Source organism: Macrotis lagotis, chromosome 7 (genome assembly GCF_037893015.1).
Source record: "Macrotis lagotis isolate mMagLag1 chromosome 7, bilby.v1.9.chrom.fasta, whole genome shotgun sequence".
NCBI lineage: Eukaryota > Metazoa > Chordata > Mammalia > Peramelemorphia > Peramelidae > Macrotis > Macrotis lagotis.
Genome location: NC_133664.1, coordinates 206,055,470 through 206,074,062, shown reverse-complemented (window position 1 = coordinate 206,074,062; position 18,593 = coordinate 206,055,470). Strand labels below are relative to the sequence as shown.

Below are 18,593 nucleotides of genomic sequence, written 5' to 3'. Positions count from 1 at the left end.
GAAAGATACTGTCAGTATGTTGGTTGTTTTGCTTAATTTTGATTCTTAAGTGTCCTCCTGGGAACCAGGATTGAAGCATCATTTTAAAACCAAATCAGACATACAAAAAAATCAATAATGGTGAAATAAGGGAGTCTTTAAGACTATGCAATTTAATCAAACCATTCCTATAATATCCCTATGTAGAATATAGTTTAATATTCCTTCATAATAAAAAGGAAAAATAAATCCAATAGAAATAATATGGTAGGGCTTCAAAAATGAAAGCCATGATTTACCAACTCATATTATGCTAGAAAGCTCAGATGTGGGAGAATTTATAACTTAGGTTCTGTCTCCTTATATCAGAAAAAAAATCTAATTGTTTCCCTATTTTCTCATTAAATAAGAGTTAATCATTTACAAGTCCTCCAAAACTAAGAAGAATCAGAGTCAGAATTTATCTAGATTTGAAATTCTGATGAGTGCTATGAATTCCCCAGTAGACAACCACCTAAGTTTTTTCATTGGTAACAGTGAAGAGATTTGAATATGTGACATTTATACAGAAAAGTAAAGAATATTTGTAGAATATTTTTCTTGCATAAAAAGAAGGTATGGAGATAATATAAAAAAATTTAAACCTTCCTATAAGACAAAAAAGAAGAGGAAGAGAAGTGAAAAAGATCTAAAAAAAAACTTAGCATCCAAAGTCTGGAGATAAATTTAAGAATCAGTTTTAAGAAAAATAATGACGAGTGAATAAAAGGGTCAAAGTGTCTTACCATAGCACCTCTCGGTATACATATCACAAAGCCGTAATTCACTGAAAAAAGAAAATTTAAAGAAAAAATGAGTCCATCCCTTTGTTTAAGCCTCCTGGTCTGTAACACTGGGAATACCACTAGTCTAAAGTTGGAATTGGATCTAGAGTGGCATATGAAGTAGAAACAGATGGGAGGCTAGAACCTCAGATTACTGGAATATAGAATGACCATCATAATCTGCCTTGAACATAGAAAGCTAAAATGTAGAATCTTTCTAGAGAGGATAGAATATTCAGTCTATCCTTATACAATTCAGACTAGCTTCTGCTGACTTTCTACTTCCAGAAAAAAAATCATTCATATTTCCATACTTTCTCATTAACTGAGAATTACTCATTTACAAGAACTCAGATAAATGAGAGCCAGGATTAGCCAAATGTTCAAATCCCAAGGCATAATATAATTTTCTAGTCTCCTAGAAGCACCCTACAAACACACATACTCACTTGATAGTACATAGTGGACATGTAGGCTGAGAGGTTTCACCAGCAACAGTAGAGAGGCCAGAATTTAGAATAGAGTTTGGCAAGCATATGTGAAAACTAAAAGATATTTATAGAAATCAAAATATATTTTTAAAAAACAACCTGGAAATGCTATGAAAGGACTTAAATTCTTTCTGAAGGGCAAATAGAGAAGAGGAAGAAAGCCAACAGGTCTAAAAACCTTAGTTAGAATCCCAAGGACTAGAGATGAGTTTTAATTCTTTCTTGTTCATTACAGATTAATCAGTCTGAAGAAAAATAGAGAGAAAAGAGTCAAATTTAATTTACCTCGGAGTGGCTAGGTGGCACAGTGGATATAGAGCACTGGCCCTGGAGTCAGGAGTACCTGAGTTCAAATCCAACCTCAGACACTTACTAATTACCTAGCCGTGTGGCCTTGGGCAAGCCACTTAACCCCATTGCCTTGCAAAAACTAAAAAAAAAAATTAATTTACCTCTTTGAAATTTTTGTTCGGGTTCTTGGCCATCAAGAAAATTATCTGAGAAAAAAAATAATGGAAAAGCAAAAATAAGTTTATTTTGTTTTTCTATATGCTGTTTTGAATTCATGTTGACACTGGAAGTTTATATTGGAGGAAATAACAATAATCTGAGATTGAAAATAAATACAAAAAAAGCTAGTGGAGAGAGGTAAAAAAATTCTGGAAATTGAATAAGGAGTAGGAGAGACAAGGGTCATGGGTTAAATGTCTGAGGTCAATTCTTAGAGTTAAGGTTAGAGGCGAAAACCCAATATGTTATGTGGTTAGGAGTATCCATACAAAGCAGAAGAATTAGTGAACCCTTGTGAGAAAGAATATCTGGTCTGATCAGTGGCAACAATTATGTTGTCTGACATTCAGTATGGGGTTGTACCCAACAACATTTAAAAAACCTCAAAAGATTCAAAGGTTGAAATTTCCCTAGATTTACAGGAGAAACTTGCCTCAGGGGCTGTCAATGGATTCTGGATTCAATGACGGGAAGATTCTTTCAAAGGTATTATTTAGCATGTGTTGTTATGTATGAATTCAGATAGCAGGGCATTTTTTAGGGGGACAAAAACTAATACTATTGAAATATAAAATGACTGTCATAATTTCTGAGTTACTGTGTATATGGAAAGCCAAAATTTGGAATTTTTCTAAATTAGGATAGTACATTCAATCCATACTACTGATTGATGAGACTAGTCATTGCTGCCTTTACTTGACCCTAAAAAAATTTTAGTGATTCTATACTTTATCATTAAAAAACATTAATCATTTACAATATCTCCAGAAATATATAGAAAAAAATAAGTTCAGTCCAAATGTTAAATTCCTAAGCCCACCATAAAATGTATTTAGTAGTTCCCTATATGCACACATTATTTGCTAGAATAGTACAAGGTGGTAATGATGTCTGAGACATTTTATTGGTAATTATGCAGATGTTTGGATTTAGAATAAAGACTGGCAGTTATATATGAAAAATAAAGACTATTTGTCAGGTCAAGAGTTATAAAAACAAATTCTGGAAATAACAAGAAAGCATTTGAGTTCTTACTGAATTTAGGAAGAAAGAGGAAGACAGCTTAAAAAAGATCTAAAACTCTTAGAATCCAATGATTGGAAATGAGTCTTTACCCTATCAGGTTAAGAACCTTTTCTGAAGAAACATTTTGGAGTGACCAAAAAAATCAAGTATACTTACATATATGGGTTTGGGGAGAAAAGCCATAATACACTGAAAAAAAAATTCAAAGAGAAATTGAGCCCATTGCTAACCATTAAAACTGTTGCCTCATGGTGACACTGAGAAGTTTTACAGAAAAATAAGAACTTCTGATCTAAGGTTGAAAAGCATCCAGAATATCATGAACAGGCAAATTCTGGAAACTGAGTAAGTGATGAGAGATGCAGGTGATAGGAATCATTTCTTCTTTTTTTTTTTTTTAGGTTTTTTGCAAGGCAAATGGGGTTAAGTGGCTTGCCCAAGGCCACACAGCTAGGTAATTATTAAGTGTTTGAGCCCACATTTGAACCCAGGTACTCCTGACTCCAGGGCCGGTGCTTTATCCACTGCACCACCTAGCTACCCTGATAGGGATCATTTCTAAGGTCTAATTTCTGAGTCTGAACTGGAGGTTAAAACATCAGTGATCATGCAAAGTGACAAAGTGGAAGAATTTATCAATCCATTTGAGAGGGAGCATATCAGGTCTCCTTGGTTTGCTGTATGACATTCATGGTACAGTTGTACCTATGTACAGGTTAAAATTTTGCTTGATAATTTGTAAAAGTTCATCCCACCCTAAAGCAAGGACTTGTTCCTGGGGCTTTCAATGAACAACAGTGAAGGGAATCAGAGAAAAAAGTGAGGTTGAAAAAATTCAAGGAAATTAGAATGCAGAATGATCATCATAATCTATAACTTTCTATGAGTCTAGAAAGCTAAAATTTGAAATCTTTATGAACAGAATAAGATCACTTCATCCTAATTATTAATGAAACCAACCTTTGCTAACTCCTTTGAACTTCAGAAAACTCTAATCATTTACAAAGTTCTCAAGAGACACAGAGACAGGCTTAGACACAGAATCAGGCTTAGCCTAAGATGTCCAATTGATCCCAAGGCATTTTACAATTTATTAGTCCCCCAGTAATAGCTCATCAATGTATTATTTCTTATAAACTTGATGGAGAGTTCAGGATAGGCATGGGGGTTTCATTAATAACAGTGGAGAGGTCAAAATTTAAAATAGAGACTAGCAGGATTGGGGTTTTTTGTTTTTGTTGTTTTGTTTTTTGTAGAATTCAAAAGGTATAAAGAAGAAAAATACTGTAAAAGACTTATAGAAGAACAGCTATAAAGAGAGGCAGAAAACTGAAAAGGGCCTAAAAATCTTAGAATAAGCTTTTCTTTTCTGACAGTTGAAAAAAATGACAGTCAAAAAAAAAGTCAAAACAACTTACCTATTCGTTTTGCTAAATCCACAGCTTGAATCTCCCCTGAGAAAAAGAATGCAAAGGCAACATAAGGTCATTCTTTTCATTATTTTTCTAGGTTCATGATCACAATTGGGAGGTTTGAGGTCATATTTGAGGAAATATTACTGATTTGGGACTGAAAATGCTTCTCCAACCTGTGGAAAGAAGCAGGAAAATTTTGGCAACTCAGTTGAAGGTAGAGGATCTAGGGGAAATGTCTGGAGGCTAATCTCAGAGATAAGGCTGGAGGGGTTAATCTAAGTGACCACCAAAAGGAAGCAACAAGTTATATTATATGACATTCAGTAGACAGTTATACCACGGCACTTACAAAAACAAGAAAATTTAGATGCAGAAATTTCTCTAATTTTTTGGGGGGGGCAGAACTCTACCTTGATCCATCTAGAGCAAGGTCTAAGAGAAACATGTCTGTACTGAGCTTTCTTTTGAAGGTTTCTCTAGCAATGGTTTCTCTGCATGAATATGGACAGCATCAGTCATCAGGGAAAAGGATGGATGACAAAAACATTGAGGAATAAAAAATGGCCATCAATAAACTGTGACCAAATATGGATCTAAAGAACTAAAATTTGGAAGATGTCTAATACATTCTAATTGTGGACAGGACTCCTCCTGACAGCAAAAGAATCTTAAATCATTCCTATTTATTTATATCAGTCAATGTGAAGAAAATTGGTTCAGTGATTTAAAAAAAAGATTAATTAACTTATGTTCTGTTATCTGAACTTTCTCTCCAAAAGATATGATTAGGTCTGAGGAAAACAATTCAAAGAGAAAATAAGCCATTCCTGTGACTGACACTTTTCGACTTCACAGTGACAATGTAGAGGTATGGGGGGTATGAGCAACAAGATGCATTACTGGTCTGGGGATTCAAAATACCATACTCCAGAATGGCATTTGGAAAGACAGGGTAATCCCAAAAACCAAATAAAAGCTACTGGACTCAAGTGATGTGGGGGAATTTCCTGAGGTAAAATCTCAGAAATAAAGCAGGCAGGGAAAACCATGTAACCATGCAAAGATATAATATTGGTCAATGGAGACTTCTGAATTTAGAATCTGAACTTAAATAAATATTTGAAAAATAAAGGGCATCTATAGTAGGCAAATATGATTAATACAAGAACAGGAAATACTATGAAAGGACTCAAGCCCTTCCAGTGGGTCAGCTGGAGAAGAGGAAGAAAACTAAGTAATGACTAAAAACTGTTACTGTGATTCCAGGGACTAAATTTTAGAATTGTCGATTTTTTTTTGTTCCTTTATGAGTAACTGAGGCTCAAGAAAAATTCCTAGTGACAAAAGGAACAATTTAACTTACCATTATTTGACAAATCAACAATTTCTGAGTCCTCTGGCTCTGAGGGGGGAAAAAAAATATCAAAGAATAAATACAAACTCATTCCTTCCATTATCTTTTCTGATTTCATGAGGACAGTGGTAGGGAAGAACAAGGACTAGTGATCTGGAGCTTGAAAGACCATTCAGAATGACATGTGAGGAGACAGGGAAATTTTGGAAACTAAATAGTAGCATAGGGACTGATAAAACATGGGGAAATTTTCTGAAGTTGATTATTGCAGTTAGGGATAGAGGGAAAAGCAGCAGTGACCATACAAGGAAAGAAGGTGGGAGTGTTGGGAGACTTAGTTGAAGGAGTATATCTGGCCTCAATGAGAGGACTTGTTATTGTCTAACATAAACTTAGACTAAAGAGAGTTAAAGAATTTTGGATTTCTTTTTCACAGAAATTCACCCCATCCTCAAGTGTGATATTGAAGAAACATGCCCCCAGGAATTGTCACAGAGCAATATGAAATGAATGTCTGAGCCTTCCTTTAAAGGGTATATTTGTAGTTACTGTTCTATGAGAATCAGCGTAACACTGGAAAGCATCAGGTGAAAGGATAAGTAGAAAACAAAAATAGAAGATAGAGAATGGCCTTCATTTCCTATTATCAGCGATAGATTTGGAAGTCTAAGAAATGTAAGATTACTGAAAAAGGCTGGGCTCTGACTCCATCTGAAACCAGAAAAACTTTTGTGTTTCCTTACTTTCTCATTAATTCAGATTTAATGAAGTATCAGGGGAAAAAAAAAAGCCCAACCTCACTCAGCCCAGATCCACAATTCTCAGGCTAGAGCTCCATTTACAAAAACAATAGAATGAACCCCGGAAAAGGCTCTAAGGCTCTCTCTGGCTCTGTTTTTCTTCTTTCTCTTTTTTTCTCTTTTCTCCTTTCTCTCTCTCTCTCTCTCTCTCTCTCAATAAAAAATAAATCCAAATGAGAAAAAGATCAAGTTAACTTACCATAATATTCTATTAGAATATGTGCTCTTTGAAACATATCCCAAGTCACTGAAAAAAATTGAAAAAGAAAATACATTCATTCCTGTCATCATCCCTTCTTCCCTCTTGGGGAGAATGGGTGCCATACTTGAGGAACAACAAGGACTATTAGCCTGGGATAGAAAAAAAAACATCTAGAAGAGTATCAGGAGATCAAGGATTTCTGTAAATTGAGTAGTAGGTAAGGGAACTTAGTTTATATAGAGGAATTTTTTTTGAAGTCTACTCATGACTAGGGCACAGGACAAAACCCTGTGCTTTTTTTTTTTTAGGTTTTTGCCAGGCAAATGGGGTTAAGTGGCTTGCCAAGGCCACACAGCTAGGTAATTATTAAGTATCTGAGACCGAATTTGAACCCAGGTACTCCTGACTCCAGGGCCGGTGCTTTATCCACTGCGCCACCTAGCCACCCCAACCCTGTGCTTTTTTTCAATTTTAATTTTAAATAGTTTAATTTTAAATTTTAATTTTAAATAATTTTAATTTAAATAAATTTTAATTTTTAATTTAATTTTAAATAAGATTTAATCATGTATGAAAAAAACTAGAAAAGCAATGTAAAAGTAGGTAGATCTAGGTGAGACATATCAGTAAAATTTTTTATGTTAAAATAAGTGGAAGATAAGAGCTATTTACCTTGAATTATCTTGAAGAGATGGTTAGAACATGGCGAGACATGATGTGTTTTCTTAGCATCATTTGTAGTACTGAGTGGTGCTAGAAAAGACAAGAAAATACAAGAAAATAGAAGTGATTTCATGCTGGGCAAAAAAATGATACAATTCCCCCCAAGGACTTTTCTCAATCTTTACGGAGTGAAAGAAGCAAGGGATTAGATACAAAATTGATACAAATCCTCCAGGGATATTTTGGCCCAGAGGTCTTGTCCACTGGCTGTCTATTGATCTTATGAAATGTTTACATCTAGAGAAGAGAGAGAGAGAGAGAGAGAGAGAGAGAGAGAGAGAGAGAGAGAGAGAGAGAGAGAGAGAAGTTCCATCACGTTTTCAAGAGATGTTTTCTGCCTCCTATTTATTTCCTCCCATTCAAGATTTTTGTTTGGGAGAGGGAAGACTAGAAAATCTAAGAGAGGAAGGTATTAAAAATGCATTTCTTCATTTTAGAGCCAGATAGAAAGTCCATACTTCTACTTCAGATCCAGATATTCATATATGATGAATTTTCAATAAGATTTAATTATGTATGAAGAAACTAAAAACAAATCAAATAAGAGTATACACATACAATTCCTAGGTCAGGGATCCACTTTATTGTGGAAATATCTGGAAAATGAAGGATATTCAAAGTCTAAAAAGATTAAAACAAGACCTAGAAATTGTCTGAAAGTATTTCAGTCTTTACTAGAGTATAACTAGAGCAGAGGAAAAAGATTGAGAAGAACTCCCCCCCCCCAAAAAAATTCAGAGTTTAGAATACAAGGACTAGAGATAAGGGTCTAAAGCCTTTCTTGGACATTTGCAAATCAGTTGGCCACAAAAAAAAATGTCTGAATGACAAAAAGGATCATGTTAATAAAAGGCCATAAAAAAACACAATATGATTTCATTAATTCCTGGGAGTTTAAAATCTAATCTCAGACACTGATGAGTTGTGTGATTCTAGGCAAGTTACTTAACCCTGTTTGCTGTATTTCCTCATCTGTCATATTAGTTGAAGAAGGAAATGGCAAATCACTCCAATGCCTTTACCAAGAAAATTCCAAGTCACAAAGAATTGAACATGACTGAAATGATTGAACAATAACAAAACTTGAGAGTTTTGATTGAAAATAAATTTAAAATAAAATTTAAAAGGTCTTGGATGGAAAGTGCATCTACAAAGGCATGTGAAGAGATGGAAATTTTGGAAATTGCAGAGCACCTAGGGGAAATTTTCTGAGGCCTAATCTCATATTTAAAGCTAGAGGTAAAATCCCAATCATCAAGAAAGGAAGGGTTGGTGGAAATATTGGTTGAATTAGGTGAGATGTTTTGGGCAAACGTTTGATTGAAAAAGATGGAAGGACCCTTGGCAGAAAAAAAGACCAAGGCATCTTCATTTACTTTCTTATGTTTAGAATCAAAAGTTTTCTCAGTCCTTATAATTTGGGGGTTAGGGAGAGGGCTATGGAATTCAAAAAGAGAAGACATATCCTTCCTGAACAGGGACTGAAATGATCAAAAATAAATCAATTTTTTTGTCAATCCCCACAGAAACAAAAGAAGTAGGATCTGATACAATGCATTCTCCTATGGATCTTTTGGTAAAGAGTGCTCATTCACTGGTAAACGGTGTCCCTCCAGTACATATATAGAATATTAAGAATCAAGAAATGTTTTCGGCTGCATATATATATAATTTCAATTCAATGAAATTGGGAGGGGGAAGGATAAGGGAAAGTAGAAGCAGGAAGTCTACTAAGCAAGAACAATAGAATGTAATAAATGCTTCACTATCTTTCTCACTAGAGTTCTAAATTTAGATAGCCATTAGGAGGAAAATTTGAAAAGTAAAGAACACTAGTAAAAGACAAAGGGAATCAAGATGAGACTGGAAAACACTATGACAGTATTCATGTCTTCAGTAAGGTATGTCCTGGGAAAAAGATGAAAGTTCAGAAGACTATAAAAACTGAGCAGAAGCACCTAGGTGGCACAGTAGATAGAGCACTGGTCCTTGGGTCAGGAGGACCTAAGTTCAAATCTGGTCTCAGACACTTAATAATTATCTAGCTATGTGACCTTGGGCAAGTCACTTAACCCCATTGTCTTGCCCCAAAAAAAATGAGCATAGGTAAAAGTGATTTAGAAATAAGTCTAAAACCTTTACTAGTCATTTATAGGTCAGTCAAACTCAAGAAAAATATCAGAATGAAAAGAAAGAAAAGTAAATGAATCACACCAAATTTCCCCATAATTATTCACCTCATGGTGAATATGGAAGCCTATATTGAAGAATCAAGATGGGTTTAGATGGAAAACACATTCAATAAAGGCATATGGAGAATTATGCCTGAAGATGAAGGGGCACCTGGGAACTCAGGAGACTCGGGGAACACTGCTGTTGTCTAATCTCAGGACTTGGATTTGGAAATAAACTCCAGTGTCTGGCAAAGCAAAGTACTTTGGAGAGTTGGTTAACTCAAGATATATCAAAGAAGAGTTTATATTATTTTTTAAAAAGAGAGAGAAAGTTTCTTGACTGAGAAAAACAAGTCACCTTCAGTTATCTTCTTCTCTGTCTCCTCAGAAGTCTTTGACTGACTTGTTGGGGTCTCCTGGGTGGTTCCTGGTGTGGTGGATTCTGAGAAAGCAAGTAAGAAAAGAGAAGTGATTTCTAAGCTTGAATGGAGAATGAAATGGCAATGGGGAATGGGGAATGGGGAATGGGGAAAAGAAATCAATAGGTTCAAAAAAATTTTCAAAGGAACAAAAGAAGAAAGGTCTAATCCAATATGTTCAATAAAACATTATATGAACAGGCCATGATTTCTTTGAAGTCTATGGCCTTATCCTAGAAAAATAGGTATTCACAACTAGAGAATGCAGAGAATATATATTAATTGAAAAAAGTTCTAAAGTTATGGATTATGTTACATCTCTATTTCCTTTCAATCAAGATTTTGGAGAGAAAAAGGAGTTGTAAATAGATACTCTAAATAGGAAATTGTTCTCACTGCAAAGTCAAACTGTAGCTTCCCTTTAGAGCTAGTATTGATGATCCCTAGAACCACAGACACCTGAGAGATTAATATGTGATTTAATTTCAATGCAGATTAAATCATAAACTAGGAAGCTATAAGAAAAAAAAAAGAAAACAAGATGAAGGGGTACCTAGGTGGTACAGTGGATAGAGCACTGGCCCTGAAGTCAGGAGGACCAAAGTTCAATTCTGAACTCAGACACTTAATAGTTACCTAGCTGTGTGATCTTGGGAAAGTCACTTAACCCCATTGCCTTGCAAAAAATAAAAAATTAAATTAAATTAAATAAAGATGAAAAAGAACCAAGCAGCAATCCAGATGTACAAGTTCCAAGTCAAGTTTCAATTTACTAGAGCAATGAAGTAAGTATCTCTGTTAGGACCCCAAATCTTTGCTCTCTGTCATTCTCCCATTCTCTGTCTCTCTCAAGGTATTGCTCTCTTGTGGTATCTGTCTTTCTCTTTCTTCTAAATTCTGAGGGCAATTAGGTTGAATGTATGAAAAGTAAATGAGATAGGTAGAAATCAAAAGGGATCAAGACAAGGCCTGTAAACACTATGACAACATTCATGTCTTACCTCTAGGGAAAGAAATAAAAATTCAGAAGATCTAAAAATTGGATATAGGTCATATGATTTGTAAATAAGACTCTAAAACATTTTTGGCCAATTATTAGTGAGTTAGACTCAAGAAAGATATTAGAATGGAAAGAAGAGCAAATAAATTAACCACCTTTATGAATCACCACATATTTCCCCATAAATGTGGGATTCCACTGAAATGAAATTCCCCAAAATGAAGATGTTCTGACCTTCAATTACCATCTCATAAGGTTCATAGAACCTTAGGGTCTCATGGTAAATATGGAGGGCTATATCGAGATATCAAGAAGAATTATAGGATTTGCAGGGACAATTTGGGGCTGTCTTCAATGGAGACTACCATCTATATCCAGAGAAAGAACTGTGGAGTTTGAACAAAGACCAAGGACTATTAACTTTAATATAGAAAAAACAATTGATATCTTATTGTGTGATCTTGCTGTCTCTTATACTTTATGTTTCTTCCTTAAGGATATGATTTCTCTCTCATCACATTCAATTTGGATCAATGTATACCATGGAAACAATGTAAAGATTGGCAAATTGCCTTCTGTGGGGGTGGGGGAGGGAAGTAAGATTAGGGAAAAATTGTAAAACTCAAAATAAATAAAATCTTTAAGAAGACAAAAAAAGACCTATAGGATTTATATGGAAGATGCATCTATGATGGCATATGGAAAATCAGAAAAATTCTAAAAATGAAGGGGCACCTGGGGGACTCAGGAGACTCAGGGAACACTATTGAGGTCTAATCTCAGGATTGGAATTTGGAAATAAACTTTAGTGTCCAGCAAAGGAAGGTACTTTAGAGAGTTAGTTGACTCAAGATATATCAAAAAATAGTTTATATATTATTAAAAAAAAAAGATAGAGGGGTGGCTAGGTGGTGCAGTGGATAGAGCACTGGCCCTGGAGTCAGAAGTATCTGAGTTCAAATCAGGCCTCAGACACTTAAACACCTAGCTGTGTGGCCTTGGGCAAGCCACTTAACCCCATTGCCTTGCAAAAAAAAAAACTAAAAGAAAAGATAGAGAGGATAGGACCTTTGCCTGAGAAACCAACAACTCACCTTCAGTTACCTTCTTATCCATCTCCTCCGAAGTCTTTGGCTCACTTGTTTTGGGTGCCTGGGTGGTTTCTGGTGTGGTGGATGCTGACAAAGCAGGAAAAAGGAGAAAAGTGATTTCCATGCTTGAGCTGGGTATGAAATAAACCAGAAGAAATCAATAGATTTTTTTTCTTAGTCTCCAGAGGAGTGAAAGAAGTCATTTCTGATCCAATATGGTCTCTCATGAATCCTCTTGGTTTACAGATTTATGCCTTTCAGCCTGTGGCCCTAGCCTGCCAAATATGGAATATTCATAACTGGATAATGCAGAGAATGTTAAAAAGGTCAAAGAAGTTCTCAAGTTATTACCTCTCAATTTCCTTTTAATCAAGATTTTGGAGAGAAAGAGGAGTTGGAAATGGAAAATTTTAATGGAAAATTATTTTCAGTGGAATGTTGAACTATTGCTTCCCCTTAGAGCTAGTATGGATAATCCCTAGAACTGCAGGCACCTGAGAGATTAATATGTAATTAAATTTCATTGGACATTTAATTATAAACTAAGTAGTTAGGGAAAAAAAGATGAAAAACATCCAAGGACCAATCCAAATGTATACATTCCAAGTCATTTTAATTTACTAGAGCAATGGAATGAGTCTCTCTATTAGAACCCCACATCCTTGCTGTCTGTCTTTCTTCCTTTCTCACTCAATGTATCTCTTGAGCTACCTATCTTTCTTCCTGTTAAGAATAGAAATTTTAATGGAGATTAGGATGAATATTTGAAAATAACAGACATTGGTAGAAGTCAAAGGGGATCGAGACAAGGCTTGAAAAAATATTATTTTAGCATTTATGTCTTATCTAAGAGATGTTTAGGGAAAGATGAAAATTCAAAAATCCCTCAAAATTGGGATTGGGTCACAATGATTTGGAAATAAGACTCTAAAACTTTTTTTCTGGTCACTTATAAGGTCAGTCAGGCTCAAGAAAGATATTAGAATGAAAAGAAGGACAAGTAAATGAACAACCTTGATGAATCACACAGTACTTCCACATAATTATGGATTTCCACTGAAAAGAAATAACTAAAAATATAGATGCTCAGGTTTGTAATTGACCCTTACAGTCTCATGGTGAATATGGAGGCCTATATTGAAGAATCAAAAAGAGTTGTAGGTTTTGAATGGAAAAAGCATCTATGGTGGCATGTAAAGAATCAGAAGAATTCAAAAAATGAAGGGGGACCTGGGGCACTCAGAAGACTCAGGGAACTTTGCTGAGATCTAAATTCAGGATTGGGTTTTGGAAATAAACTCCAGTGTCCAGCAAGGAAGGTATTTCAGAGAGTTGATTGACTAAGACTAATCAAAAAATGGTTTATCTTATTTAACAACCAAAAAAAAAAAGGTAGAGAGGGAAAGATCCCTGGCTGAGAAAAACAACTAACCTTCAGTTACCATCTCATTCATCTCCACAGAAGTCTTTGGTTGACTTGTTGGAGTCTCCTGGCTGTTTTCTGGTGTGGTGGGTTCTGAAAAACCAAGACAAAGAAGAAAAGTGAATCCAAGCCTGAACTTGGAATGGAATAACTCAGAAAAAAATAGAATGTTTTATCTCCGGAGGAAAGAAAGAAGCAAAATCTGATCCAATATGGTCTCTCATGTATCCTCTTGGTTTCCAAGTTTATTTCCTTTGAGCCTCTTGCCTTACTCAGCAAATTTAGAGTGTTCACTACTCTAAATATAAACAAAGGTGAAAAATTCTCAGATTATGGATTGTGTTATTATTTCCTCTCAATCAAGATTTTGGAGGGAAGAGGAGTCAGAAATGAAAAATCTAGATAGAAAATTATTTTAATTGGAAAGTTGAACTGTTGATTCCCTTTAGAGTTAGTATTGATCATCCTTAGAACCACAGATATCTGAAAGATGAATATGGGATTTAATTTCATTTCTAATTAAATTATAAACTAAGCAACCAGAAGAAAATGGAAAAGATTCAAGGATCAATCTAGATATGCAAGTTTCAAGTCAAGTGTGAATTTACTAGAGCAATGAAATGAGTCTATTAGAACCCCATATCCTCACTGTCTGTCTTTTTCCCTCTCTCTGTCTCTTTCAATGTATTGCTCTCTTGACCTATCTAGCTTTCTCACTTTAAGGAATAGAGAACTCTGAATTTCCATGGAGATTAGGATAAATATTTGAAAAGTAAAGGCCACTGATAGAAGACAAAGTAGATCAAGGTAAAACCTAGAAAGATGATGAGAGATTCATGTTTTACCTATGGGATGTCTAGGGGAAAAGGTGAAAATTCAGAAGCTAAAAACTTAAGCATAGATCACAATGATTTGGAACTAAGATTCTAAAACATTTTCCAGTCATTTATAAGTCATTCAAGCCCAAGAAAGATATCACAGTGAAATTAAGGACAAGTAAATGAACAGCCTTGACCAATCACACCATATTTCCCCATAATTGTGGGTTTCCACTGAAAAGAAATTTCCGAAAATGAATATGTACTAGTCTGTCATAGACCATTTAAGGCCTCGTGGTGAATATGGAGGCCTATAATGAATCAAGAAGTGCTATAGGATTTGGATGGGAAAATGCTTATGATGGCATGTGGAGAAGAATGCTAAAAATGAAAGGACTGGGGAGACTCAGGGAATATTGCTGACATCTAAATTCAGGATTGAGTTTTGGAAATAAACTCCAGTGTCCAGCAAAGGAAGGTACCTTGGAGGCTTAGTTGACTCAAGATATATCAAAGAATGGTTTATGTTATTTAAAAAATAAAAAGATAGAGAGGGAAGGAAATGACTAAAAAAAAAAAACAGCAGCTCACCTTCAGTTACCATCATATCCATCTCCTCTAAAGTCTTTGACTGACTTGTTGTGGTCTCCTGGATTATTTCTGGTGTGGTGGGTGCTGAAAAACCAATACAGAGAAGAAAAGTGAATCTAAACTTGAGCTGGGAATGAATTGACCCAGAAGAAAACAATAGGATTTTCCCCTTAATCTCCAGTGGAATGAAAGAAGCTGGATCTGGTCTAACATGGTCCCTCATGGATTCTCTTGGTCTGCAAGTTTATGCCCTTTGAGTCTGTGGCCCTATCCTGCAAATTTGGGATGTCTAACTGGGAAATGCAGAAAATTTAAAAAAGTTCAAATAAGTTCTCAATTTATGGATTGTGTTGCCTCTCTATTTCCTCCCAATCAAGATTTTGGAGGGAAAGAAGAGTCTGAAATGGAAAATCTAAATAGAAAAATATGTTCACTGGAATATCAATATGTTGCAACTCATTAGAGTTAGTACTGATAATGTTTAAAATCATAGATACCAAAGAAATTATAATGTGATATAATTTAATTTCAAACTAAATTATAAACTCAACAGCTAGGGGGAAAAAAGATGAAAATGTTACAAGGACCAATCCAGATGGACAATTTTCAAGTCATTTATTAGAGCAATGGGATGAGTTTCTCTGTAAGAACCCTACATCCTCTCTGCCTGTCTTTTTCCCTCTCTCTGGCTCTTTCTGGCACTCTCTGGCACTCTCTGGCATTCTCTGGCATTCTCTGGCTCTCTCTCTTTCTCTCTCTCTCTCTCTCTCTCTCTCTCTCTCTCTCTCTCTCTCTCTCTCTTCCTTTCTCATAATGTATTGATCTAACTTTCAAAGGAGATTAGATGGATATTTATTTTTTTTAAAAAAAGGACATCAGTAGAAATCAAAGGGAATCAAGACAAAGCCTAGAAACTATGAGAGGTCTTAAGAAAGGGATATCTGAGGATAGAAATGAAAATGCAGAAGAAAAAAAAATTGGGCATAGGCCACAATGATTTGGAAATAAGAGTCATAAATAATTACTGGTCATTTATAAGTCAGACTCAAGAAAAATATCAGATTGAAAAGAAAGACAAGTAAATGAACTACCTTGAGGATTCACTTCATATTCCCCACTTAATTGTGGGTTTCTATGAAAAAAAAATTCACAGAAATGTAGATAATTCAGCCTGTCATTGACCCTTAAGGCCTCATGGTGAACATGGAGGTCTATATTGCAGAATCAAGGACTATAGGATTTGGAGGAAAATGCATCTATGATAGCAAGTGGAGAATGAGAAAAATTCTGAAAATGAAGGGGTACCTGGGGGGACGCAGGAGACTCAGGGAACTTTGCTGTTGTCCAATCTCAGAGAGCTGATTAATTCAAGATATATCAAAGAATGGATTGTTATTTTAAAAAAGAAAGATATAGAGGGAAGGAGCCCTGACTTAGAAAAAGAGCAACTCACCCTCAGTTATCATCTTATCAGTCTCTTCAGAAGTCTTTGGCTGACTTGTTGGGGTCTCCTGGGTGGTTTCTGGTGTGGTAGGTTCTGAGAAAGTAAAAAAGAGAAGAAAAGTGATTCCTATGCTTGAGCTGGAAATGAAATGACCCAAAAGAAATCAATAGGTCTTTTTTAATGTTCAAAGGAATGAAAGAAGCAGGATCTGATCCAATATGGCCTCTCATGGATCCTCTTGGTTTGCAGCTTTTGTCCTTTGAGGCAATGGTCTTATCCTACTAATATGGAGAGTTCACAACTGCAGAATGCAGAGAATGAAAAGTAGTTTTAAAAAGTTCTCAAGTTACCTCACTATTTTCTCTCAGTTAAGATTTTTGGAGGGAAAGAAGAGTTGGGAATAGAAAATCTAAATAGGAAATTATTTTCATTGGAATGTTAAATTGTTGCTTCCCTTTAAAGTTGGTATTGAAAAACATCAGAACCACAGACATCTGAGAGATTAATATGTGATTTCATTTCATTATACATTAAACCATAAACCAGGCAGTTGGAAAAAAAGATGAAAAATATCGAAGGACCAATCAGATGCACAATTTCCAAAGTCATTTCAATTTACTGGAGCATTGGAATGAGTCTCTCTCGGAACTCCAAATTCTTACCGACTTCCTCCCTCTCTCTCTGTCTCTTTCAACATATTGTTCTCTTGATCTATGTTTCTCACTCTTAAGAGTAGAAAATTCTAAATTTTGAATTTTTTGATAAATATTTGAAAAGTAAAGGACATTGGTAGAAGTCAAAGGACATCAAGGCAAGACCTGGAAACACTATGGGAGTATTTACATCTCATCTATGGAATGTCTATGAAAAGAAATTCCCCAAAATGTGCCTGCTCCTACCTGTCATTGACCTTTAAGGCCTTATGGAGACCTGTATTTTGGAATGAAGAAGAGTTATAGGATTTGGATGGAAAGTGCATCAATGATGGGCATGTAGAGAATCAAAAGAATTCCGAAAATGAAGGGGCACCTGGGGGATTCAGAAGACTTAGGGAACTTTCCTGAGGCCAAATCTCATGATTGGGATTTGCAAATAAATTCTAGTGTCCAGTAAAAAAAGGCAATTCAGAGAACTGATTGATTCAGTATATATACATATATATATATATAAATCTTATATATGTAAATATATGAATACACATATACATATATGTATATAAATATACATCAAGGAATAATTTCTGTTATTTTAAAAAAAGATATAGGGGTGGAGCCAAGATGGCGACAAGAAGGGATCGAGTCTTAGGCGCTCTCTGATAAAACTTGAAACTAAGGACTCTAACTAAACTTTAGAGAGACAGAACCCACAGAGGGACCCAGCGAGGCAGTTCTCCTACTCAAGGTAACCTGGAAAAGAGCAGAAAGGCTCTGCTCCCCGGGGTTGGAGGGGCGGCCCACCAGAGTGGTGGCCCACCAGAGCAAAAGAACTTCAGCCTCCCAGAGGCAGCCCCAGGGTGCTGGGAGTGGCAGCTCACAGCAGCGGGGGAGTTTCCTGAGCTACACCCCAGGGAGGGTCACTGGGCACAAAGTGGGGGAACAGCGGGGGACCTCTGCCAGAGTGAATATGTGGAGCCCAGCCCTCAGGGCACACAGCAAGCAACTGGTCTTTCGGCAGCCCAGATACAGGAACAGAAGCAGGTGGAGCCGGTAAGCAGGAGCCTCCAAGGCATGAGCCCATTGAGCTGAGAGAGGGGAGAGAAGAGAGAGAGAAGACTACAGAGCTCTGTCCTCTGCCCCTGGAACAGGACTCTGGGGCTCTAACCACATTCAGATCCTGATCCCAGTCTAGGCCCCCCCATAGAACAACAGGGCCCCCCCCACGTCAGCCCCATGGCAGAGGGGGGCTCATATGGTCATTCACAGACCAGAAGGGAGGACAGAGCCTCACACACTGAGACCCTTCTGGGATTGTCCCAAAAGCTCAGGAAGCACCCCCAAACCAGGCCCAGGCTAGGAAAATGAGCAAGCAGAAAAATAAGAGGAACACCATTGAGAAATATTTGCATATGAGGCCAGGAAGGATCAAAATACTCAGTCTGAAGATGAGGAAGCACAAACTCCTACATCTAAAGACTCCAAGAAAAACAGAAATTGGGCTCAGGCTATGAAAATCAAATGAGGGAGTTAGAAGAAAAACTGGGAAAAGAAAGGAGAGAGAGATGCAGGAAAAACATGAAAATGAAGTCAGCAGCTTAGTCAAGGAAATCCAAAAAAAATGCTGAAGAAAATAGCATGCTAAAAACCAGCTTA

At 36.1% G+C, this 18,593-nt stretch overlaps 1 protein-coding gene and 1 long non-coding RNA gene across 2 annotated transcripts in view; both read right to left on the bottom strand.

Moving 5' to 3' along the window:
- Positions 1–765: 765 nt before the first annotated feature.
- On the bottom strand, positions 766–3,022 carry LOC141493972 (uncharacterized). The gene is made up of 3 exons (XR_012470367.1): positions 2,987–3,022; positions 1,747–1,791; positions 766–805 (listed from the first exon to the last, which is right to left on the bottom strand). It is a non-coding gene; the product is annotated as an uncharacterized LOC141493972 (long non-coding RNA).
- Positions 3,023–4,213: 1,191 nt separating this feature from the next.
- Positions 4,214–18,593, bottom strand: part of LOC141494253 (uncharacterized) — a 35,382-nt gene continuing 21,002 nt past the window's right edge. The window contains exons 15-23 of the mRNA XM_074195320.1: positions 16,294–16,377; positions 14,841–14,924; positions 13,441–13,524; positions 12,012–12,095; positions 9,857–9,940; positions 7,274–7,354; positions 6,599–6,646; positions 5,609–5,647; positions 4,214–4,284 (exon numbers count right to left, since the gene is read on the bottom strand). Coding sequence (XP_074051421.1) covers positions 4,235–4,284; positions 5,609–5,647; positions 6,599–6,646; positions 7,274–7,354; positions 9,857–9,940; positions 12,012–12,095; positions 13,441–13,524; positions 14,841–14,924; positions 16,294–16,377 — 638 coding nt within the window. The 3' untranslated portion in view covers positions 4,214–4,234. The remainder of the gene's footprint in view (positions 4,285–5,608; positions 5,648–6,598; positions 6,647–7,273; positions 7,355–9,856; positions 9,941–12,011; positions 12,096–13,440; positions 13,525–14,840; positions 14,925–16,293; positions 16,378–18,593) is intronic.